The 25506-nt window shown below is 41.3% G+C and overlaps 3 protein-coding genes across 5 annotated transcripts; all 3 read left to right on the top strand.

Annotated features, from left to right (window-relative positions):
• The first annotated feature begins 296 nt into the window (after positions 1-296).
• Positions 297-6789, top strand: miip (migration and invasion inhibitory protein). Of its 2 annotated transcripts, none has more exons than XM_028998649.1 (10): positions 297-346; positions 756-1013; positions 1317-1501; positions 3804-3903; positions 3988-4096; positions 4714-4796; positions 4890-5016; positions 5128-5224; positions 5615-5743; positions 6578-6789. In XM_028998649.1, the coding sequence occupies exons 1-10, from the start codon at positions 316-318 to the stop codon at positions 6683-6685; spliced, it is 1227 nt and encodes a 408-aa protein (XP_028854482.1). In that variant the 5' UTR covers positions 297-315; the 3' UTR covers positions 6686-6789. The 2 variants fall into 2 exon arrangements, with proteins under 2 accessions (XP_028854482.1, XP_028854483.1); XM_028998650.1 differs by having other exon boundaries at positions 305-346; positions 783-1013.
• A 539-nt stretch (positions 6790-7328) lies between these two features.
• Positions 7329-15727, top strand: LOC114801170 (uncharacterized). The gene is made up of 10 exons (XM_028999173.1): positions 7329-7412; positions 7916-7949; positions 8780-8863; positions 9101-9278; positions 9476-9753; positions 9842-9895; positions 10013-10120; positions 12655-12674; positions 12819-13029; positions 13520-15727. The coding sequence occupies exons 1-10, from the start codon at positions 7359-7361 to the stop codon at positions 13747-13749; spliced, it is 1251 nt and encodes a 416-aa protein (XP_028855006.1). The 5' UTR covers positions 7329-7358; the 3' UTR covers positions 13750-15727.
• Positions 15728-17177: 1450 nt separating this feature from the next.
• On the top strand, positions 17178-24574 carry tnfrsf1b (tumor necrosis factor receptor superfamily, member 1B). Of its 2 annotated transcripts, none has more exons than XM_028998670.1 (9): positions 17178-17319; positions 18809-18905; positions 19703-19828; positions 19913-20068; positions 21744-21837; positions 21951-22156; positions 22831-22908; positions 23074-23096; positions 23178-24574. In XM_028998670.1, exons 1-9 carry the CDS (start codon positions 17251-17253, stop codon positions 23574-23576), a joined length of 1248 nt encoding a protein of 415 aa, XP_028854503.1. In that variant the 5' UTR covers positions 17178-17250; the 3' UTR covers positions 23577-24574. The 2 variants fall into 2 exon arrangements, with proteins under 2 accessions (XP_028854503.1, XP_028854502.1); XM_028998669.1 differs by having other exon boundaries at positions 21951-22216.
• Positions 24575-25506: the final 932 nt, after the last annotated feature.

Raw genomic sequence — 25506 nt, 5'->3', positions numbered from 1 at the left:
TATATATATATATATATATATATATATATATTGCACAAATTGATGAATGCTCACTCAGAGGAGCATGCATGGACATAAACAAGTACAGCATATATATATATATATATACACAGCATATATATATATATATATATATATATATATATATATATATATATATATATATATATATATAACATAAATAACATACATAAATACACACGCACATGTATGTGCGTATGTTATTTATATATCGATTTAAGGAGGCGTCCCCTTTAATTTCCAGCATACGTCTGACTAACTGCATGATGGGTAATTTCACCCAGCAAATCGCAAATGGCCGAAGAAGATACTGCGGCTTGCGGAGGTAAATTCGAATTGCGCGCTTCTAGCTAGCTGGTGTTAACCGTGTATTTCCGATGCTGCGCCATTCGAAGGCAACTGCGTAAATAAGAGACGATAAGATAAGATAAGGAAGATAAATTCTCGAAGCGCTTCAGACCTGAAACCGTTCGGTTGCTACGGAAACGCGCAGAGCTAGCTGCTAATGTGCCCCCCACCCCGCGCTCTTTATAGTGTATTGTTGCGAAATGCACATGTAGTATAGCATGTAAACACCGTAAAGCACAAATAAATAGCACCGAGATTACGAGCTCCGGATGTATTGTGTTTGTCGCGTTATATAAAGGTGTCATGATTCGTTTTGACCGCGTTTGACCAGTGTGGTTATGTCAGTCTTCTCTATGCAAAACGAAATAAACCTCTCTGTCGAGAAGCGACGGTCCTAGAGCCGATGTCTTCAGCCACCAGGGGGTTTACGGCTGCCGCTGACATGTCGGCCTTCGAGCGGCTGGCCAGTCTCCGGGAGCAGAACAGGGATCTGCTGAAGCGGCTCAGACAGCAAGCTGAACACCTGAAGACCCTCTGCGATCCGGAGTCGGCAGTGACCGCCGGACACCGTGCTCGCTGTGCGCTCAGTAACGTCAAGTCAAAGGAGAAAAGCAGGAGCGGAACAGCAGAAGCGGAACGGCCGGGTGAGAGATTACACCAGGGTCTCTTAATCCTGCTCCAGGTCATCCACTTCAGGCAGATTTTGTGTGCAAAATCAGCAGGAGTAGGTGGGACCCCTTGTAGACTGGTAGACTCATCATACACTCTGATATTTTGTTTACATGTTCATTTATGGCATTTGCCAGATGTTCTTATCCAGAGCGACTTACAATGTTACCATCAATGAAGTAATCGGTTCTGGTTAATTAGGACTCAAAGCATGAATACAATGATAAGAAAGTTACAAGTTAGTCTAAGTATTCTCCAATTCTCTGTTTCAATAAAAGATGAAGGTTGGAACACGTCTGTGACGTGTAGGAAGGTATCCTTCCAGCAAACGCTCAGCCATCCAGGGGAGAATTCGTTTTCCAATCTTTTAAAGGACCAAGGGAATAATCGACTGACAGGTTTAGATGGATCAGCCGAAAATACAAATCCTGAGCCTGCTCCGAATACACAGGATAGTTTTCAGGTAAGAAGCTTATTCATAAAGTCCTTGTGAATATCTACATTTAATTGTAGAATGTAAAACAGCAATTAAATTCTATAAATGTAGTTAATTGAACTAAATTATCATTTTGCATGAAGAGTTAAAACAATTTGACTGATGACTGAGTGATGTTTTTCTAATCATCATTTCAAATTTGGGGTTCCAAATTGGTGCTAAAATATTTTAAAATCTTCGTCATGTGCTGCCAACCGTTATACCAATATTTAAAGTGAGGAGAAAAAAATACTATGTGACATAATGGGGAAAGGTGATAACATTATTGTGAACTTTATTGTGCTTTTGTACTGAGTGGATTGCTTCCTATCTGGAGGATAGATGTTACCAAGTGACATGGTACCACATCTGCACTTCACAAGCTCCTGACTGGTGTCCCTCAGGGCTCAGTACTTGGCCCTATCTTGTTCTGTCTTTACACCATTGGTTATCCTCTCACTGGTATGCAGATGACACCCAACTCTTCTTTTCTGTCATTAAATGTAAACGTCTCTCCCAAAATCTCTGCTTGCCTGTCTGACATCTCATTTTGTATGGCAGCACATCATCTGAAACTCAACCCCAGCAAAACGGAACTGCTATTCATCCCTGCAGATTCCTCCTAAGGACCTTAAAATCCCCCAGTACAATTCTTCAATCTCTCCTTCAACCACTGCATGCAACCTTGGGGTAACCATGGACAATTCCCTCTCCTACTCTTACATTTACAGCATTTATCAGTCGCCCTTATCCAGAGCGACTTACAATCAGAAGTTACAGGGACAGTCCCCCTGGAGCAACTCAGGGTTAAGTGTCTTGCTCAGGGACACAATGGTATTAAGTGGGATTCGAACCCGGGTCTTCCGGTTCACAGGCGAGTGTGCTACCCACTAGGCTACTACCACCCCACTCTTCAACGTCCAACATCTCTAGTTCATGTAGATTCTTTTTTTATACAATAAATAAAGTGAAGTGATTGTCACATGTGATGCACAGCACACGATGCACATAGTGAAATTTGTCCTCTGCATTTAACCCATCACCCTGAGTGAGCAGTGGGCAGCCATGACAAGCGCCCGGGGAGCAGTGTGTGGGGACGGTGCTTTGCTCAGTGGCACCTCAGTGGCACCTTGGTGGATCGGGAATCGAACCTGCAACCTTCTGATTACAGGGCCGCTTCCTTAACCGCTATGCCACCACTGCCCCAATATTAGCATTACTCTTTCATTTCTACCAATTTTGGCTGCTCAGGTTCTTGTCCAATCTGTGGTCATCTCCAAACTGGACTACTGTAACTTACTTCTGGCTGGTCTCCTCTTAGTGCTACTCTACATTTTCAGCTGATCCAGAATGCTGCAGCATGACTTGTTTTCAACCTTCCCAAATCCTCCCACACCACTCTGTTGCCACGTTCCCTCCACTGGCTTCCTGTAGCTGCCCACATCAGATTCAAAATAGTGATGTTTGCCTACAAAGCAAAGGAAGGGTCAGCACCTTCCTACCTCAGATCACTCCTCGCTCTGCACTGCTTGACTGGTACCACCATGTCTCAAGGTACTAGGAAAGCATTCATCTAGACACTTCTGTCTTTGCTCCTAGGTGGTGGAATGAACTTCCAGTAGATGTCTGAACAGATGGGTCATTAAAGATCTTCAAACGCAAACTGAAAACTTGCCAGTTTAGAAAATATTTGGACTAAAGCTCTTATAGACACTTTGTATATTCAATACTTATTATTGAATATAGAAATTTCACACAAAAAAGGTATTGTTCTGAGTTATGTGAATAGTATCTACAGATCAAAACAAGGGTTTTCAATGCTCAACTTGTGCCAAATGCTGTAAATGCAATACCTGAGCCAGACCGAGTATGCAAGCCTACTCCTCATTGACTACTGAAACAGGAATAGTGACAGTGAAGTGATTATCATTGTGAAACACTGCAACACAGCACACGGTGCACACAACAAAATGTGTCTTCTGCTTCTAACCCATCACCCTTGGTGAGCAGTGGCCGCCCAGGGAGCAGTGTGTGTTTCTCAGTGGCACCTTGGCAGACCGGGATTCGAACTGGCAACTTTCTGATTACGGGGCCGCTTCCTTAACAGCTAAGCTACCACTTCCCCAACGAAACAACAAACTGACACATGGCTTTAAACATTGGATATGTTTAAGTATAGTGTGTGTGTGTGTGTGTGTGTGTGTGTGTGTGTGTGTATATATATATATATATATAATTTAATCTCTTTATTCTATGGTTTCTGCTCTGATGAAAATGTTGTTTATTGCAGCACATGGAGACTGGCAGGGTTGTGTTCCAGTCCGCAGAACGCGAGCAGAGCTTCGAAAGACAGCGTGTTCCACCTTTACTAGGCTATGACTGGATTGCAGGTGTGAAACTAAATAATAAAATTGATCCATCGTTCGTTTTTAATGATACATGACATGCCTTAAAATCTTTCTCTCTCTGTGTAGGCATTCTGGATGTTGAGCCAGTAACAGAGCACTCCGAGCAGTTCTTTAATGAGCTGCAAACTTTTCGTCGACTCAACAGAGAAGAATGTCTCCAAAGTCAGTCTTTGAGGTCCTGCCCTATTTTTTGGCCCCTTTGCTCTCACTTCTTGCTTCCCTCACTCTGATTCAGTCTATGAATGGCACATATGCCAATTCATTCTAGAACGGCGCTTAAAGCAGTAACACTCATAAGAGAATTGTTGGGCTTTCCCGAAATTTCTCCTTGTTTTTCGATGAAACACACACAACATTTTACAGGCACCTTTCAATTAATTATGATTTCATGTAACATAATGTACCTAATGAACAAAATTCTGCATTTTAGGCATGCTCTTTAAATGATGACTTTATATCACTAACTATAGGGTTCTGTGTTCTTGTGTTGTCACTGGTGGTCACAACCTGCACATTAGGGTGACACTTTTTATTACTGTTTCTTTGTTTATTACATTATTTGGCTTTGCATAATGTGTGTTGTTTAAGTACATTCACTCTTTGCAGAGGCATTGCTTTTCAAGTAATAGAGAGACTATAGTCTTCAAGTTTGAATCTTTGTTTCTTTTTTCTTTCACTTTAGTAAGATTGTGCTTTATGGCATTTGTAAAGTTATCTTTGTTGCATTGCAGGAAGCTTCCCCAACCGCAGGACGTATTTTCCCTTTTGACTAAATGTAAATCTCTTCCACAGCCCTTCTGCAGCCACAGACGGTGCACCTTTATCCTGCACACTAGGTGACCCTGAACCTCGACGCATATCAGATAATCATCAGTGTAAGGGCCAGGTTTTTTTTTCTATTGTGATCTGTGAGGCCAGCACTGCGGCGTGCTGAGGCTTTGTTGCGTTTTTTTATTTTTGTTCTGTAGGCACATTCTGTTATAGAATAAACAGCCGCCTGTATGCAACTCCTCTGGAATCACAAGCTGCTTGCCCTGTGTGCAAGATGCCAAAATCCAAGCATCCCCACACTGAGTCAGAGCCAGCACTCATCAGGTACATGAATATGTTTTCACACTTGGGTGTGTTAATTTGCAGTTACATGAATGCAATTTTTTTTATTTTATTTTTAATAAGTCTTGTTGTTTTGCTTTGTGTGTGTCTCAGGGTCAGCATCCCTCGTGCGATTCTCCAGCCCGCCCATCATTACAGATCTCACCGGCGGAGTAGTTTTGACCCGTCAGACAGTCTTAGTTTGCCCTCGGTGAGTTAATTTAGTGTGAACCGTACTGGAAAAGGTGGGAGTTGTACAGTTGCAGGAAACTGCTTTCTGTTTCATCTAACTGCCTTACTAAACTGTGGAGTTCAGAAACCGAGTTGACTGAATTTGTGCATTGCGGAGAGAGAGCTGCTTTATTTCTTTTTGGCCTGACTGACAGTGCATTGACAATTATGACTGTACATGAACTACGCACTTGCATTTAGTTAGCCTGACCAGAATGTGTATTGTTCTCTTATAAGAAAAGTCAGAGTATGTATGTATTTATGTGTATGTACAACAAAGGCAGATGTGTACGGCTAAGTTTTATACAGAAATAACATATCTGAATCTGAGAAATGTGTGCTTTTTGAAATAAGTTTATTTCTGCTTCAGCACTGTCTCTCTGGCTGCTCCAATCCTCTTCCAAATACAATCTCCAAGATGAGCAGCCTAGATCTTCGTAGCTCTGTGGGTGCAGGAGCTTCAACTGGTGCCTTTTCATCCCATTCTCAGAGTACACTGGTGAGGCTTTTCAGGATTACTGCACAGTGTATTGTGTAACATGCATGCTTCCACATGCATTACTATTTTCATAATGTTCTTAGGAACTAATTTGACTATTGTAGGTTTTTTTTTTTTTTTTTTTTGCAACACTCATCACTAAAATGTTATGAAGGAGGACAACAGTAAAATTTTAGGAATATTGATGTATGTTCAATGCTTTCAGTGGGTATTCTGTACCAGCATCTGAAGACAATGTGCTTTTATTTTTGCACTGCACTGTGTTCTACCCTCACATACTCAGCATCAACTAATCAAAACTTTATTAGGGTGTTTAAAAAACTATATTGGCAGCATTGAGAATTCAGCATTTCCATTGCCTTCCTCCAGTATTGAATAGCCGTTGGTTTCATCTTTGATAAAGTGTGATAAGAATGATAGCGTCATATTCTGTTTTATAAAATATGCAAGTGTCCTTCCACAAATTGGTCTGTAGCATTGGTTCCAAAAGGCTCAGATTTTGCTTGGCAACAAGGGCCACCATTTTTTAAGCCACCATTCAGAAGAAAAGATGAATAGGAATCATATGAATTGATTAACTTAACATGGGTTTATGATTTGGGGTCATTGTACATACCTAATAGCAAGTAAAGGGCTTATTTGTGGCTTCAGTACCTTCTTAATGGCACATTCACTTTACATGTATTTGCATGACCTGCCCAGTTTGTATGGGTTTCAGAAAAGGAAGGAATGCGTGATCAGGCACAAACAAAATACACTACCTGTCGATTAACTTTGTGTGTGTAAAAATGACATTTAAGCTTTTAATTCTATATGCTCTGTTTCTTTTCCCAGGATGTGTCTGACTCCATGTTTCCAGGAAGAGGGGGCACTGATGAACTGCTCAATATGTCACGTTTGACTCGCTTCCACTTCCGGCACCAGAGACAAAATTGTTTTTAATAAAACCTGATGACTCTTTGTAATGATTTCTCTGTTTATTAATCATTACAAACAATGTATTAATTATTCAAACACACGTGAACACACCCAGATCTTGTGCACAGAGAGCTTTACAATGATTGCATTATATTTATTGTAAGTGTACTTTTGATGTTGTATGACGTATCAGCGGTGCTAAACTTGCTTTTTTTCATGCTATTTTACACAAATGAACAATTGCATAGTGTGTGTTTTTGTGTTTTGTCACATTGCATTAAAAGAAAACTAATTCACAATTTGAATATCAATCCATATTTATCTACACGGCATCACGCAGTATTTTGCCTTCGGTTGCACTTCTCCCCGTTGTTAAACAAGCAATGATCTATAAATATAAATTTATGTCCTGCAACCTGACGTCCTCGCTGCGTGTTGGACAGTTACGGCAGCGCACGATCAAGATGATAATGCAAAGTTAATAACGTTCAGTTGAGTTTAGTAAGACAGAAAACCCCGCCCGTGCGAACCGTAGGGTAGTACTCATAGTAAAAGCCTACGCAAGGGACCGAAAAAAGCCGACGTGGCCGCGGGCTTGTGGCGGTGGCGCGCTCCTGGCGGCGCGCTTCTGGCGGTGGCGCGCTTCAGTGTGCTGCTGACGCGCCGCGTGTCTGGCCCTCTGCTGCTACCGTCCGCGATGGAGAGGAGACCTTCGCCGCGGATCTCCCTCCTTTTCTCTCTTTTTAACCTGGTAAGCAGGCGACGTGTCCACTCCAACTACTGTAACTCGGTTATTGTCTGAAATAAATAGAAATTGCCTTGGTTTTTTTAAATGAGGAATGAATGAACGTTCACAGGTCTTGTTTAATAGACTATGAAAATAGAGGGGAAAAAAATGTTCTCTCAGAAGGAGCTTGTGAGGTCTCATGTCGTTTTCAGGCAGGGTAGGACGCCTGTTATTACCTCAACCGAAAACTAATAAGAACTGATGCATGTTGCAAAAGAAACTTTTTTTTAGATATTTTGCATATTTCGTTTTCAGTCAGTATGTAATGTTGTAGTACGATATGTTTTATATATTTTCCCTCTATGTTATATATCTTTTATATATCTTTATTCTAATGCTTGCCATTATGCTGGATAGCAACTGGCATGACACACATAACCTACTCATACTGTTCTGTCAAAAAAAACGATTTAATCAGCTCTTGATCGGCTCCAGCTTATGCTGAATCGTTCATCCTTTTCTTACAGGTACATCCTGCAATGTTGATTCCCAGCAGGTCAGGTAGGATCAACAAAAAAAAAAGTCTATTCCATCACATCCTCATAATTCTGTCAAACTACATTCTGTTTATATATTATATATATATATATATATATAGAGAGAGAGAGAGAGAGAGAGTTCTATATATTGCATGCGAGGTGTCTAAAATGCTGGAACTACTGTATCTGGGAATTTCTTTGCTACAGGGTGCTTATGATGCTGTGGGGTCCTGTCTCCCTAAGCCCACCGGGTATTTCCCACCACTTCCCTGTGACAAGAAAGGGCTTTTTGAACGAGCAGTCATTATTCAAATTCATTCTGACAAAAATGTCCTCCTGATTTAGCTACACAAACACAGAAAGGCGCAGCTGGTTCAGGCCCGACAGTCCGCACTCGCTAGAGAACACTCATGTGCGTGTGGAGGTGGCCAGACACCTGCACTTCTTCTCTCTTCTCTGTCTGAATGTGCAGATTCCCTCTAGCGCGCCGTTGTCCTGGAAGCTGCTATCGCGCATCATTTCAGTTTCTCAGTAATGACTAGGCAGTTCCAGTATATGTATGCTGTTACGTGTACTGGAATACGAAACAAGACGCCCCTTTTTTCGGGCATGCCAAGTCATTCTATAACACTTTTAAAAATGATTTTCTCAAGACAGAAACAAACTTTCCCTTTGACCAGTTCGTGCACTTTCATACACAGACGTACCACGGCAGGTTAATCTTTAGATTGTCTGTTGGCCCTGCAACAGTCAGCCATATCTTTATTTGGCTATGCGGGTGCCGTGAGAAGCCACACAGAAATTCCTCACCGTGGCTGATTGTGAGAGCTTGTGCAAATGTGTGTCTTTCAGGTGACTCTGACTATCGGCCCGGCAAATACTGCTTCTTGAGGCAGGGGAAACTGATCTGTCAGCCATGCACAGAGCCCTGCTTAGGTAGGCATGTTCCCATCGTTCACTAGTCAAGATTCGAGATTGTCGACAAACCATAAAACATAATCTGATTTCAAGAGCCCATGGTTTTATAAGAGGATGAAAGGAGGTACGCAGTGTGTCATCTGGTTTTCTCTGTCATCATACTGTGAACTTTTGCCAGTTGCTCCAGATGTTATCTTTACTGTGGTTTTCTAAGCACTATACTGTTTTAATGTGGCCGTTTTTCTCTATCAAAAGGCAACTCGACCGAGATAAAAAGCTGCACAAGTACCTCTAACCGCCATTGTCACTGTCACCGGGGTTTCTACTGTGAGGACCCCACAAATTACACCTGCTGGAGACCATGTGCTCCGTGTCCTCCTGGATCATTCTCCAGCGAACCCTCTCTGAATCAGTCTTGTCTGCAACACACAGTGTGAGTATCGAGAGTTCATGAGACTCACACACCTCACAGTGAAGCCAGAGGTTATTTTGTTTGCAGATCTGTGCAGAACCATTGAGCACTTCAGCATGCTACAAGGAAATGATTCCTCAGTTTTTCTTAGTCAGATAAGGCACTGTAAAGGACTCATCATCTATGGAGAATAGAAGCGTTACTCTTTTATTCGGCAGCTGTTCACATCGGGGAATGATCACGATCTCACCGGGAACGAGCACGAGTGACTCCGTCTGTGGCAACTTCACTCCCGGTCCTCGCGGTCCTCCCAGCAATCCCTTTACCTCGGCCTCCGTTCCACGAAACACCACTCCCGTCACCACCACCGTCTCTGACGTGTCCACACCTGGAGCCTACACAACAACCAACCCCACAACTCCAGAGCGCCACCTCTCAACATCTGGCATCTCCACAGACCGCGTGTTTACACAAGGCAACCACAGTGCTCTAACAAGTAAGATTTGGACAAATGGCCACACTGTGCAAACTATTTGAACGTTGTGTAGAAACACCCGGCTGCAATTGTTGTTTCTCTCCACTAGAGTTGACTGTAGCATCCCCCATGCCTTTGCTTCACACAATCGCAACAAACAGAAGTAAGAAGAGAATTACTTAACAGAATCTAAGATGAATCATTAACTATTTCTGACACCATGGTACTGGTGATCTGGCGTGTTTTTTTTTTTCATGGAGGGTATTTTTTGCTTTTGTAGATCCTCAAGACCAAATGGGCAAACCCATCAGCTGGCAGTTGGCCCTACTGCTTGCAATTCTGCTCATTTTTGGAGTCGTTACCCTGGTTTACAATTGCAGGCATAAAGGTAGGACTCTAGTTTTGGACAAGGCTGTTTTTTTTTTTATATATATATATATATAAAATATCTCTCTCTCTCTCTCTCTCTCTCTCACATCATTGCTACCATCTGAAGGTTTTTACACCAAGGGATTTTCTGTTTGTAAATGTCAAACTGTTGATAAGGCAGTGAATGTACAACCACACGAATGAGTCCAGCAAAACAGTTTTTTTCAACCCAGCATACGCTTTGCTTGTCATTTACATCGTGATGTAAAACATTAATAGCATGTTTTTCAGTACTTTTTACCTGGTACTGTAGGAATTATTATTTAGTCATACAAGATAGATTATCACGCAAATGATGTTTAGCCAGTTGACTTGAGAGTCTCAGGAGTGGACAGGTGATTCCACCATCTTGTTGCCATCTCTGAGAACATCCGGAACAGCAAGTTATCATTGGGGCCTGGCAATAAGGCCTTAGACCTGATATCTTCTATTGACCAGCTACAGTGTAGATGAAGATATGGCAAGTCACACAGAAAGTATAAAACCTATTTTATTTGAATTCAGTTCCTATATTGACTATGTGATACTGTGATCTCTCCCAATATAGCTCTTTTCTCATCACTGTTTTTCACTTACTAGTTTCACAGGAGTATTTACACGTTTTTTTTTTTTTTTGCATACCGCAAGAGTACATGGAGCTGAGTAATGAGTGAGCTACTGAACAGTATCAAAGTGTAAAACAACCACTTTCCCCCCACACCTACAAGCCACTGTTTCCTTTGTATCTCAGCAGTGGGTCTATTAGTTGCTCCAGATTAGTAATGTCTGAGCTCACTGTATGCATTTCACTGTAGATATCTGCTGTCACTGACAGTTTATCAGCCATCCACTACACAGTCATCAAATTTGGACTACAGCACCAAACCTTACCAGATATTTTGTAGGTGTAGGATTTGTATTGGCATGAGAGTGCCAGGGTATGAAACATATCCCTAAGAAGGAATCAGCACACCACCAGGACTGTCTACCGTCATTGGGACCGTCATTAAACAAGAATTTAAAACTCAGAAAAGAGAAAATGACAAAAAAAGAGAGAAAAATAAGCATTTAGAATATTTTTAGAATATTTTTTAAATAACAAGAATAAGAACAATAAGAACAAGAACAAATGTATCATTAACAGCAACATAACAAAGGTATGGCAAATATTTTAACATTCATTTATGTAGTGCGTGCAACAACAATATATATAACAACAGATACTCTGAGGTAGATTTGCTTTGTGTGGACAAAAACACATGCTTTTTAGACTCTTAGAATTGTTACAGCAGGCAACGTGTTAGCGTTTTATTAGTAGCCATATGCGCTAACTGCTAATGTAATACCAATTTAGCTGACAGCAAATTTGGCTTAAAGATAATCTGTGTTGCTTTACTTGTGGGGAAGAAGAAAGTGCACATGTAATGTCCGAGTATTTTATTTCATTTTTTTGTAATTTTTAGGAAACCCTTGTCTCATTTATAAATGGTGTGAGTGTCTGGTGTGAAATTTTCTGCTAGTTTTCCCTACAATCTTCATTGTCCATATTTGTCCACGTTGTCCATATTCTGTCCATATTTGTGCAGTTTAGAATTCTTGGATGGTCCATTTTGATTGTGTATATGTTCTGCAAATTCAATTAGGCCAAGTTGTAATTAAAGTGAAAATTGCTCTACGGTAAGCCTTAATGTGATGTGAACAAGGAAAGGCTGGCTTCTTAATTAGTTTTAACTTGAATGGGGACATAGTTTATTCTTGCCTGCAGTCATTTCCAATAACGGATGACCTACAGTGTGTTTTCGATGTTATGCAGCCTAACATGCAGGCGACAGTTGTGGCCTAGCGGGTAAGGAAAGGGACCCTTAATCGGAAGGTTGCCGGTTCAAATCTGAGGTGCCACTGAGCAAAGCACACACTGCTGCTCGGGCGCCTTTCATGGCTGCCCACTGCTCACCAAGGGTGATGGGTTAAAAGCAGAGGGCACATTTTGTTGTGTCACCGTGTGTTGTCACTTTTTTCTTTCAAATTTCCAAGATAATAACGGGGCAGTAGTGGCCTAGCGGTTAAGGAAGTGGCCCTGTTATTGAAGAATACTGCCAGTTCGAATCTACCAAGGTGCCACTGAGGTGCCACTGAGCAAAGCACCGTCCCCACACACTGGTCCCCGGGTGCATGTCATGGCTGCCCACTGCTCACCAAGGGTGATGGGTTAAATGCAGAGGACACATTTCACTGTGTGCACCATGTGCTATGCTGCTGTGTAATGACAATCACTTTATTTATTATTATTATTATAAGATTCGAAACCATCTTTGGTTTTTTTTTATTTCAGACTTTGTGATGCAATTGTGATGCTAAATGTATTATGGTCACAAGGCATGAACATGAGATCCTGTGTCACTTGCACGTTTGACTGCACCTCCTGAATGATTTGTTGTGAAGTGCGCCTGAGAGGTTTCATTTTGAAAACTGATTTTGGGAATGAGCTCATAACCCTCTCTTTTATTCATTTAGGTCTTTCATTTGGGGATTATGTGAGTACCTTATGTTTCACTTTACGTAGCCATAAACAATCTGTTTCTTAACAGGTGTGGAAGACACGTGTTATTATTGTCATCTTGTCATGGTGTGACTGTGTGCTCTTGTGTTTGTCTGTCTGTGTGCGTGTGTGACTGCAGCAAAAGTATGTTGTTGCAAGGAACATTCTGCACAAGGACGGCTATACTGACAATACACCTCAGCAGAAAAACGTCTACCCTCTGAACAGCAGTGAGTGTCTCAACACACAGAAGGGGGCGCTTGTGCCTTCCTCTGGGTCGTGCAAAGGGGGTGTACAACATGTCACTGTGGATGGGCTCGGGAGAGGGGAAAACATCAGCAACACTGTGGGTAAGTACATACAGGTGTGAGATCTGCCTTTTTAATGTGCAGCCTATAACAAGGAATTAGTTTTGGATGAAGTGGGTGGACGGATTCCAGAAATGGCCAGGCAGAGGTCAGCGGTTACTTTAAATACTTCACCTCCAACTGTGGTCGACAATCAGTTCCAGACTTGCCTTGTTGAAACGAAGTTACATTTTTGACAATTGTAATCTGAGAAGAGGAAGGGAAAAACCCCTCCCCAATATCCCCGACACAGAGACACACACAAACAAACTCCCACAGACAAATGCTTTATATAGAAATATGTCGGCCAGTTCCGGAAATTCAGTAAAATCTGTCCGCTAATCATGAGAACATGATTTTTTTTTTTTGGTGAATTTAGTTAATTTCATGTTAATGTCAAGATATATAGATATTACAAATGCAATTCAAATTAATTAGTGCTGCTCTTGCAAGAATGCCAATTATCATGAATGGCTGACGTTGTTCCTCTCAGGGTCCATATTCATCTACTCTCCCGGGACGGTGGTTCTGGGTGCCAATGCTGCAGAGCGAAAGGAGGACAACAAGGAGGAGGCAGGGGAGTGCTTGCTCGTCAACGTGCCCCAGCAGGAGTCCCACTCTAACCCTTGGATCCCTGACAACAGCGACCCCATGACTGTGAGCTCACAAGAAGAGGAAGGAAGCACAAAGCTGAGCTACCCTATCCCTGCTACCAGCAAGTGAAAGCGTGTACCCTATAGTGATTGATAGAGGTACATGCCATTTTGGCTATGGCCACTGACTTCTGATGAACCCAGGGCTACTGGGACAAGGCCTGTGCTTCAAGATTATCACAATGGGGGGAATTCCACATCAGCAAGTGTGGCTAGTAGTGAGCGAGTAACAAAAATTCCTGTGCTGCCTTCTGGTGAAATTTCACTTCCTTTGTCACAAGCAAAGGGCGATGTATGACCCTGCAAATGGAGGATTTATTACATTTTGTGTGGCAATAACCTGTTAAAAAGTGAGGTTGAGGGGGAAAAAACACAGAATACACTCTTTGACTCTTGAATTGAGTCAAAGATTAGATTGAGTAACAAGAGCTTATAAAGTTGGTTCATCTGAAAAGCTCAGCACTGGAAAATGGAGAGTCATTTACATGCCGTGGGTCGTTCTGTGCTGAGGTAATGAGGGTAGATCGGGGCTGTACAGTTTGTGTATGTGTGTCTTTTTTTGTCTGTGTATGTGGGTTATATTAAGTACATCAAGGCTGGAGGCGGAAAGAACACGGCTGCTTAAACAGGCAGTCTCACAAAAGCACGATCCCCCAAAATGCTATTCATACAGTTTCAGCACACATGTAGAAAGTACTTCTGACTTTCCTCCTTTGTCTTTTTCAACAGACTATAGGAGGTGCACTGTTTTAATGTGGGCTGTGATTTCAAGTGCCAAGGGAAACAACAAATCTGATCTTGGACTCGTATTGCATGTTTTGTTATGTATTCTGTCAGCAAAGTTCTGTTATCGCGCTCCACCCTGCTGTTGTGTAGCAAGTGCTTGTTTAATGTGCTGGTTTTAATTCAGAAAGTGAGCATGTATCTGAGTGGGGTTGTGCCCAGTAGTAAGAGGAGGAAAAACTTAACATTTAGGGTCAGAAACTCTAGTACATTAACTACTTGTCAAACCTCACAATATCGACCGGTGTCTGTGAAGATTCTCAGTCATCCAGGTGAATTTGTCTGAAAGTTGAGTCATGACAACTGGACTTTCTTTCTTTTCTACATTCTTTTCAGACATATAGACTGGTAGATGTCTGTATATAGGTCAGTACACTTTCAACAGTCGTCATCCCAAACAGGTTGGTGTGGGTTACACTGATGTGTGCTCTCACATTATACATCTGAAAGGGAACTCTGTTTCTAACTGTGACTTTGTTTTTATGCATGAGTAAACTGAATACAGAGTACTTAAAAAGTCCCTCCATTTTATACTCATTTGTTTTTTTGTCAAAATTATGTTTAGTTAAACCTTTAGTAACCCCCTGGGTAACACACTCGCCTATGAATCAGAAGACCACAAAATCTCAGGTTTAAACCCCACTTACTACGATTGTGTCCCTGAGCAAGACACTTAACCCTGAGTGTCTCCAGGGGGACTGTCCCTCTAACTTCTGATCATAAGTCAATCTGGATAATCTGCTAAATGCCATAAATGTAAAATTTAAGACAATTCCATGTCTTCCTTCCTTGCTTCCATGTCTGCTGTTTAAATGATCAGCTCTACCACAAGGATTTCGAACCACTTCTGTGGGTGCAACCTCCCTATTTCTGGGCAGGTGATTTATCCGGCCTGCACATGATTTGGTGACCGTGACTTTGCTGACCTTTTATCTGCATCTTTAAACATTTACACAATGAACATGAGAGAAAAAAGGGGAAATCCATACCAATGGATGCGATGATGGACTCTCTTCCATAACGACCTGTTTCTCAAGACCTCTTGTGTACTTCTTTTTGTTTTCTACCTCTTTTTTTAGTTACTTGACCTTGACATGACTTTATTACACAAACTGAACGGTACTAAAACATAAATAGGCTTGAGAGACAAAGTGATCTGGAATAGCTCTCAACACGTTCAACAACTAACATGGACTGGAGATGACAATAGGCAGTTTATTTACATGCAAGTGAAAAGGTGGGACTGAGAATCATTCAAACAAGAACAGACCAAAATGTGACTTCATCTGGTGTCCCAGGGTCACCATGATGTGACATATTGAGAGCTATTTTATTTCAGTTTCATGTTTGAGTATTGTCCAGTATGCGTAATAAAGTCATGATCCAGTCATGCACTTGTGCCTTGTGTCCTGTGTGTGTATATATTAATTGCAGCTTTAATATTCTTTAAGCATACATATATTTAAAATATAGTTTATTAAAAATACAAGGCTGGGTGACATTTTATTGACCAATTAAAAGACACTGAACGTTGATTATCTTGTTAAAATACCAGTTTAAGGATTTGAGCAACTTTGACAAGGACCAAATCACCATGGCCACATAGCTGAATCACTGTAGCACTTGCCGGATCTTCCTGGTCTGCAGTCAAAGAAGGAAAACTGGTAGAACTACTGGAAGGTGGGAAAGGCAGTGTGATTCTTTGGCCAATGTTCTTTTTTACACACTCAACATTAAGTCCTAATGTTATGGCTGATTAGTGAATATTCATAACGCATAAATACAAATGTCTTAGTGATAATTCTTTGTATGTATTCTATATGTTTTTTTATAATGGAGTTTATTATATATTTATAATCTTGTTGAAAGATGCCCTTGCACCACTGTTGCTATTTTGTATTTTTTTTAATAATAATTGAAAATCCAAGAAGTTTTACACATAAAGCTCAAATATACGAATCGATGTAAAGTGTCCTAAATACCGTGTAGTATGGTCAGCACTTTTAAAGGGCTTTATATTAGCTTGGGCATTGGTAATAATGGGACTTCCACCAATGTCATTCCCACATCTCCCACACAACATCAAGAGAGAAGTCAGAAAGCATCTTTTGTATTATGCATACTCAAAGGAAACCCCTGATTAACCACTAGTTTCACTCCAGATCCTGTACATGATTCATGATGAATTTTGTCAAACCAGGATGAGTATAGTACCACGATGCACCCAGCCAAGGAAATTTCCTTGCCATTGCAATCCCACTTATGATTTTTTCCAAATAAGTGGTCAAAGACAACAGTGACTGAGTGGAATGTTTTATTTTGGATTGTGATCTCCAATCTCACCTCCATCATGTCAACAGAAATCTACCTGGATTAGGCCTCTCCTTCCTGGGATAAATTATTAGACCTGTCCCATCATTCAACCACAAGATTTTATCATCCCTCAATCCCAACATTCCTATTCCCACAGTTCTCTTAGATTTGCATATATAAAGCCATGCACAGCACATACTTTTATGCTTTTATAATAATTGTTTAAAATAAACAACTAAATACGTGAGACTGTGTCTAGATTTTGTTTGGAGTTGTTCTTAAAGGCTTTTTTTTTGGGCTCCTCTTCCTTGATGACAGTTCTGAGCGGATGGTGAGTTTGCATTAAAGTGCAGCGTCTGCTGAGAGCAGCCAGTTTCCTGGTTGAATATGCAGATATGAAAACCCGAAACTTCCGGTACGCACGCTCAGTCTGCAGTGAACCGGAGTGGGGGGTCTGCATTCCTGTCTCACTCTCATGGTGAAATGCAGAATGGTGGTCGCAGTCCGCTGTTTGATTTCATTCACCTTTGTGCTCTTTGTGAAGGTAGGTAGCCAGATGTCATATAGCAGTTGTACTCCACTCTGCCATTATGGGAGTGTTCCATAACAACAAACCATGAATGCAAATATTAGCAACCTGTTTAAATTTTATAAATTTTTTGTAACAAGAAAATTTTTAGCTTTTTTTACTTTACTTACTTTTTGTCAATGGGTTTGTTGTCTTACTTTAGTGGATTGTTGTGCTATGGCTTTTCTAATGTAAGGTTTACGTGCCGCCATCCATACTATTTTCATTTTTAACTTCATGTGGCAGGTCATGCAAATTTCAACTGTCACCTTTTTCCCAAAAAATGAATCTGCTTGTCAGCTGTTGCATCTGTGAGACAATTAATTAAATACCGAAAGCTGTAAAGGGTAATGCCATGAATCCAGTCACAGATATGCCATGAATCATCACAGAAATACCCATCCGCCAGCATCACGTGTGTACTTTAATACGTAAAAAACCCCAAAAAAACAGGTCTTTACTGATTTTACCATTTTTACACCGGCATTGTGATAATACACTTGGTCTGACGAACGTCATGTACTATGTGAGTGTTTGACAAATATGTGCCTAGTACGGTTCACGTTACTGGAATCTGCCACTTAGCATATCTGAGTGGGACTCGGCCCACAGTTGAGGGAGGGTCCCTTGAGCACGCAATAAGCGTTAATGACACCCGTTACGTATCTGCAAGCAGTCTAAACCGGATCTCTATAATTGTAAACTATCCTCATTGTAGTTTTCATCTCTCAATTGCCAGCTGATTTCATGAACATCACACTGATGAATTACTATCATGGTATATTTCATAATGCTCAATATATATTTGACGAATCTGGGATTAATTATTTCTTCAGAAAAGTCAGTTTTGGACCACATCATTAATCTGTTACACCAATGTTGACAGTTCACCAACAGTTGACGGTTGTGGCACTTGCTAGTTCTTGTAAGCCTGCCGAGGAAAGGAAACCACGCTGATAAGGTGTACGCATTGCATAACGGTAGTTCCTGGCAATGGCTTGTGTTGCTGATGTTTTCTCAGCCTGCAGGCCAGTTACCAGTAACCCCTCCCTACACTCTAGCTTTTAGGTGACATCTTTTCCTACCACATCCTGTGGTGTTGGTGGCGGTAGGTGGGGTGATATGTATGTCCATATATAGACCACTTTTTTGGTGGAAATGAGTTTTTCTACAGTAACTGGGCTGAATTGTGTTTGTCTGTGGGGTGGTCCAGAAAATGATTAGGCATTTCCTTGAACTTGCTTGATGTTTGAGTGTGTGTATTGCTATAAGCAGTGTAGATGGCTTGTTCCTGCACATATTTTTTTTCATTCATTCATGGTAGCATTAGAAAGGGAACATGTATATGATTTAAACTAAAATGAATGCAAAAAGTGAGCAAATGTCTTTGTGGTGTGCATATCTACATACTCTGAATGCCCAAACCTGGTATAAAATGCTCTCATTGTTTGTTTTGCTGTTTTAGGGTCTGCACTCTCTGCCATATAAACCAGATGGCAAATGTAAAGACACTTTGACTGAATATTTTTTTAAAGGATTGTGCTGTAAGAAGTGCCAGCCAGGTAAGCAAAGTTTCCCCAATGATGCTCACCGATGGATCCGTACACACACACACACACACACACACACCATCCACTCACACTACAGACATATCAAAGTCACAATTTAGCTAGTGTATATGCCAACATGGGGAGAGTATGTAACTTTGTAGGGTGCATGAAAGGGTGGAAGTGGCCTAGTGAACAAAAACAAAGATTCACTTGTTCAAACCCTACTTACTACCATTTTGAGGATGGGAAGGAGCAAGACACTTAACCCTGAGTTTCTGCAGGTGGACTGTACCTGTAACTACTGGTTGTTGTTGGATAAAGGTGTCTTCTAAACTTAATTAAAAAGTAATCTCTGAACACACAAGGTTTGAGCCAGGTTAAAATGCAAAACCTTGGAAGTGTGAGGCCATGGCTCGAATGTTTTCTTGAGAATGTTCTGTCACATCATGTTCTTGTGATCTCAAGAATGCCTCAATGGAAATTCTTCAAATTTAGCACAGAGGATTACTTGTACTCAGTGATGAACTCCTTAGATGATGATTGTCAAAAGTCAGGATAACTGTCTGTCATGGCGGCGGCAGGAACAAGGCAGAACAGGAAGGACAAAGTTGCATGACTGACTGGACAAGGGAAATACAAGACATAACACAGTGTAGTGTTGCCTGTTGTGACAAATCCTTTATATACAATGTATACAACATAAATACAAGTTGTGAGCCACAGCATATTGATACCTCATATTTCACCAAAAAAAAAATTAACTGGCTAGTGGAGATGGAGGCGTAATGCTAGTCTTCAAACCCTCACAGGCTTTCGACGCCAGGCCTTTTGCAATGCAGAGTCAGACACTGTCTGCGAACCATGCCCTGTTGCAGAGACTGCCGAGGCATACAATTATGCTGACAAATGCATTTCCTGTCGAAAGTGCAAAAAAGGTGGGTCATGTATTCATTCATAAAACCATTCATGTATTCTGCTTTCAAAACTTTTTTATTTTACATTACTTTTTGGAATTACAGATAAAGGGTTGGTACCTGCTCAGGAGTGCAATCGAAGTGTCAATGCCAGGTGTAAGTGCCAGGATGACATGTACTGTATGCGCACAGAGCAGTCGTCTTGTTCAGAGTGCAGACGGATGAAGTCCTGTCCTCCAGGCTCTGGAGTCAATAAACCAGGTCAGGACTATTTGCTGCAGCTTGAATACATTAAAACTATGCGTCAGACTACAGGGCTCTAGACTAACTTTTGCACTTTAGGTGCACAAAAGTTAGGTGCACCAAATTTTCTGAAGGCATCCCATTTAACATCATAGTTTTACAAGTTCACTTTTTTTTGTCAGAGGTGGCTTAGGCCACAGCAATGGACTAGCAGGTAAGGAGGCGACCCCATAATCAGAAGCTTGCCGGTTGGAAACCCGATCCGCCAAGGTGCAACTGAGCAAAGCACCGTCCCCACACACTGCTCCCCGGACGCCTGTCATGGCTGCCCGCTGCTCACCAAGGGTGATGGTTAAAAGCAGAGGACACATTTTGTTGTGTCACCGTGTGCTGTGCTGTGTGTACAAATCACTTCACTTTCACTTTACACGCAATATTGACTTGTAAATATTAACTTTCAATCTGGTTAACATAAATGTCTTTTGACATTTGAAGTGATTGTCATTGTGAAGCACAGCAAGCACAGCATTCTCGAAATGTTTCCTCTGCTTTTAACCATCACCCTTAGTCAGAAGCGGGCAGCCATGAAAGGCACACGGGGAGCAATGTGTGAGGGACGGTACCTTGCTCAATGGCACCTCAGTGGCATTTGAACCAGCAACCTTTTGATTACGAGTCTGTTTCCTTACCCACTAGGTCACAACTGACAATGTGTTGGTGATTAAAGTTCTTCACATGCTGACATTTAAACAAGATCAAAATAAAAAGAAAATATATTTTAAAAGTGCAAGTGTTTTAAAGCCTTATCATCTTGGCCTGATGATCTGATGATCTGGGGCAGTGGTGGCCTAGCAGTTAAGGAAGCGGCCCCGTAATCACAAGGATGCCGGTTCGAATCCCAATCTGCCAAGGTGCCACTGAGGTGCCACTGAGCAAAGCAACGTCCCCACACACTGCTCCCCGGGCGCCTGTCATGGCTGCCCACTGCTCACTCAGGGTGATGAGTTAAATTCAGAGGACAAATTTCACTGTGTGCACCATGTGCTGTGCTGCTGTGTATCACATGTGACAATCACTTCACTTTGACTTTGTTTGCTGCTGCCTGTTGCTGAAAATCAGTGGTGAGAAGTGACACTTGGCCCGTATATTTATCACTGCATGTTACTTGTTTTATAGATACTTTATGGTTAGTTTCTATCATTTTACTTGGACTCAGGCTCAGGGTTGCGTGGTAAAATTCACAGTCAAGTGATGCAAAAATGGATGCTGAGGTGGCGAAACAGAGGCTAGCAACGCTGATTACGTTCTGTTGCACTGGCAATGAAAGCAAAGTTTGAGGTGTGGACAAAATTTTGACCATGAAAATTTTGATCTTTTAAAAAGCTGTACTGGTCGGGCTCAGGTCTAACTTTTAAGCCTGATCATATTTCTAATCCGTGGTTACTTCCACTCTGTTTATCTGAAGGGTCCAGGATACTCAACTCTCTCTGTCTGACTGGACCATGGCCAATCAGAGGCAGGCTCCACCCTTCATGATCTCTCATTGGTTTAGAATACAATATGGATTTACTATATGTGTTGTCTGGGACATTTTCCCCTGAATGGCTGGTAGCAAATTGGTCGCATTCTAGAGCCCTGGACTGATTTAACCACTTCTCTTGCCCTGCACCAATTATATTCTTTGTGTTTGCAGGTACAGAGAATTCAGATGTGACGTGTCAAGAATGCCCGACAGGAACATTTTCTGGGGAAGACTCCAGTAAAGACACCTGTCAGCCACACACACAGTGAGTTACACAACAAGCAAACAAATCCATTAGAGACCTCCATAAAGTGACCAGTTTGGTTATATTTCACACGATGCAAATATCCATCGCTTGTTCATCATGTGTGTTTGAAGCTGCGACCCTCAGGACATTCTGCAAGCTGGAAACTCCACTTCAGACACAGTGTGTAAATCTGTGAAGAGCACTACCTCAGAGTCCACCCAGGCTTCCAGTCCAGGGTCATCTACTACTACTCAGTGGCATGTGAGCACACAGTCCAGCCAGCCCACTGGAAGTAGCCGAGGTCCTCTGCCTGAGGAAGGCTGGACGGCTGTAATCGGTAAACACGCTTTAGCTGGTCATACCAACACACCTCTCAGGACATCAAGGATTTCTGTCTGTAAGTTTGGAAATCATGTCCCTTGACAGCCTTTGCAAATCGGGATTTGTGTTAAAGGACAGCTTTGTGCTCCCTATTTTGTTGCACCCATTTGGTAACCTAACCTATTCCTGTTCCTGCGTGTTGGTGCATCAATAGGGGCTTGTGCCGCAATGGTTTGTATGACAGCAGATGAGCAGGCTTGCACATAGCCTTTCCAACCTGAGTTGTTTGTGAGGTCACTATTGTTCTTCCGCCTGAGCGGGAATAAATCCCCTCGGCAATGTTTCAACATCTACAACAAAGAGCTTCCCAGAGGCTTAGAGTTAATTACTGCGAACAAGGGTGGACTAACACACCAGTAATATCCAAGATCTTAGATGTAGCCTTGAATAATACAGAGACCAGAGCGTGTGTTCTTGTGGTCTGCGAAGCTGAATCCTCTTGGTTTGAAGTTCACCCACTTCTGCTTTTTGGTCAGCCAGAGAGTATTCAAACCTGGAATAACAAATGTACATTTAAACACTTGAGAAGTGCTGTATTCCTTTTGTTCTTGTCTTTGTTTCATTTGTGCTGTTTTGTAAGCTCCCTAACTTCTCTCTTTTTTTTTACTTTTTGTTCTTCTTTTGCTGTAGTTGCAGTCAGCGCAATTGTCCTCGCAGTGATGATTGTACTGGCTTTGCTGGTTATTTTCCTTCTCAAGAAACAAAACGGTAATTCACCGTGAATGACACATCAAAAGATTCAGAAAACTGCCCAGTAATGAACAGCAGATGTGATTGTACCAGACATGAGTATTTAACATGAAATATTTTGTAATAAAATATTTTGTATGAAGTAATGTCACTGACAGGCAACATATGATTTCTCCAAACCAGGTTTATGTGAAAAGATCCCCAAAGTAAGTAACACTTGTGATCTAAAGAATCAGTCCTCAGTACATTTTCCCCTTAATTCTCCCTTCTTCATTTCTCATTTAAAGACCACAGATGGGGATGAAAAGGACGCTGTGTCTGTTCAGTGCATCAGACAGGATCAGGAGCTCTTGCTATGTGAGAAGGGCCACAGTGAAGAATCAACTTGCACAGGAGATAGCTGTGATGTCACCAGGCACAAAGCTCAAAACTGCTCCGGCAATGACGCTCACATCAACGACCTCCAGCCCACCAGTCCCCAAGTCAGCGTCAGTTTCACAGCTACCATCAATGTCAACGCGGCCACCGTGTCTTCCCCAGTTACGCTCAGCCCCAGTACACAGCCCTCACAGCCAGACTTCCATCTACCCCTGTCCCAAGAAGAGGAGCTTCATGTTCCCTTCGTACTGGAGGACGGGAAGGAGGCACATGCAGCCATACAGGAGACAGGAAAGACTGTGTGCTGAGAGTGCACTTCTAAAAAGAAGAAAAAAAAATATATATATGTATATTGTTTTTTGTACTAACCCGTAATGAATGAAGTGTCACTGCCTGGTGGGTTACATTGTTACACTCCATACTTGAAAGAAGCTGGCAGTCAATGTGCGGTGTGCCGGTTTCAGTGCTAACAGCATGCTGGTGTGGCGGCGCTGGCCCTGTATTTTCAATGCCTTCAGTACCTTCTGTTTAGCGCAGCACATGCGTGAGTGACAGTTTACACACGAGTGGCTCAAATGGGCAGAATGGTGTGTAGTGGATGGTGAAAAATCACCGGGAATTGGATGTGCATAATTTTAACCAAGTGCACTGAATCAGTACTCTCAGCAGTATGAGTTTTGCTCAACCTCGTTGTGACTTGGTGCAGAAAGAATCTGCATTTTAGACAGAATTGTGGCGCCATCTAGTGAATCTCAATCAAAGTGCCGTAGAGGTGCCTTTCTTCCCAAATACTCACTTTACTTTAACATACATCACTGCAAGGATGGTGACTTTTCCTGAAAACGGTAGATGGTGGTTTCATTTTATTTTATTTCTTTTAAATGTAAACATCTAGTCTTATTATGTAAAATACTCAGTCGATCTTCTCAGTGGTCACTTTTTTTTTAAATGATATGTCATCAAAATTGTGTACATTTAGGAATGTAGGAGAAATGTTACTACAGACCAGCTATGATTGAATATTTTGCAAGGTAACTTTATAAACGGTGTAACTGAGAGTGAACAAGTGAACCACTGAAATATGTGGTATTGTTGTGGTATGAATGATTTTTAGAATAATGATCACAAAAATCTATGTCAAGCTGAAAAGTTAGATAATAGAGCAATAAGACGCACAATAATGTGAGGCCAACCCAGTTAAACTAGAAAGCTTTTGGTGGGATTTAACGATATCTTGTAATCTATAAAAAAAAGACATGATATTTTACCTATGATGAAAATTAAAGACCTCTCTCCTTTTTTTCAATTGGGACAACTTGCACAATCAGTGGCTGCCAAATATCTTTTTGCACAACTATGTGTGTGTAGTATGAACTATAAATAGAATTATAAGTATGAACTGTAATGAAACCTAGATCAAGGTTCAATGGTGAATTCTGCTCTGCAAAAAGGTATGAAGATGAGATCTGTACATTATATGTATTTGTGTCATGGTGGAACAACACCATCCCCCCTGATTTAAATCCTTTTCTGGAAAGAGCTAGACTTGCCTTGAGGGCTTGCTTGAAACCTCATTAGTCTACACAAAGGAGACAGGCTTCTGTAAAGTAACCCAAAGGTTATCCAGAGGTTCATAATTTACTGCTTTTGTGGTCTTTGTCTTAAGTATCTGAGACAATGAAACCTACCCTGTAATTTAAGGCCATTAGGGCCGTTTTCTACTACGAGAACATCCTACCATTTCATGGGAAGTAACAGAGGAATGTGTTTTATTTAGCCTTCCTTTTCAGTCAACAACATTTCACCACATCACACATTTCTAAGCCTGCCGGTTGATTCAGACCTATCAATAAAAAAAAATAAATAAATAAACAATGCAAATTCACTCAATCATTCACTGTTTGCGCTAATGTTGAAGACCAAACACATTTAATATGAAATTAAAGTTAAATCACTAATTAAATGCAATCGGTGTTTGTCAAACATGGAATCGCGATTATTAATTGTATTATAATGTATTTATAACGTTTTTATTGAATGTATTTAATACTTAAACGTAGCATTATTATTTATAAAATATAAAAAATTATTTATTGTTTAATATGAATTAATTAATAGGTTTGTCATCAACCTAAAAGCTAACATAGTCCACCCAAAACACTAGATCCGTGGTTCATCTGCCAAACAAATTAACCCTTTGACTGTCCAAAGAAGAGAAAGTTCCATTTTTACTAGGGG

The sequence above is a fragment of the Denticeps clupeoides genome, chromosome 12, assembly GCF_900700375.1.
Source record: "Denticeps clupeoides chromosome 12, fDenClu1.1, whole genome shotgun sequence".
NCBI lineage: Eukaryota > Metazoa > Chordata > Actinopteri > Clupeiformes > Denticipitidae > Denticeps > Denticeps clupeoides.
The sequence above is the reverse complement of the archived record's forward strand: the minus strand, read 5'-3'. Positions and strand labels throughout refer to the sequence as shown.

Coding starts and splice junctions, on each gene's coding strand:
- miip (XM_028998649.1), top strand. CDS start 316: ATGGCCGAAGAAGATACTGCGGCTTGCGGAG. Junction 3,904..3,987: donor AGGCTATGACTGGATTGCAG/GTGTGAAACTAA, acceptor CTCTCTGTGTAG/GCATTCTGGATGTTGAGCCA. Junction 5,017..5,127: donor TCAGAGCCAGCACTCATCAG/GTACATGAATAT, acceptor TGTGTGTCTCAG/GGTCAGCATCCCTCGTGCGA.
- LOC114801170 (XM_028999173.1), top strand. CDS start 7,359: ATGGAGAGGAGACCTTCGCCGCGGATCTCCCTCCTTTTCTCTCTTTTT. Junction 7,950..8,779: donor GTTGATTCCCAGCAGGTCAG/GTAGGATCAACA, acceptor TGTGTCTTTCAG/GTGACTCTGACTATCGGCCC. Junction 8,864..9,100: donor ATGCACAGAGCCCTGCTTAG/GTAGGCATGTTC, acceptor CTCTATCAAAAG/GCAACTCGACCGAGATAAAA.
- tnfrsf1b (XM_028998669.1), top strand. CDS start 17,251: ATGGTGAAATGCAGAATGGTGGTCGCAGTCCGCTGTTTGATTTCATTC. Junction 21,838..21,950: donor ACCTGTCAGCCACACACACA/GTGAGTTACACA, acceptor GTGTGTTTGAAG/CTGCGACCCTCAGGACATTC. Junction 22,909..23,073: donor CCTTCTCAAGAAACAAAACG/GTAATTCACCGT, acceptor TCTCCAAACCAG/GTTTATGTGAAAAGATCCCC.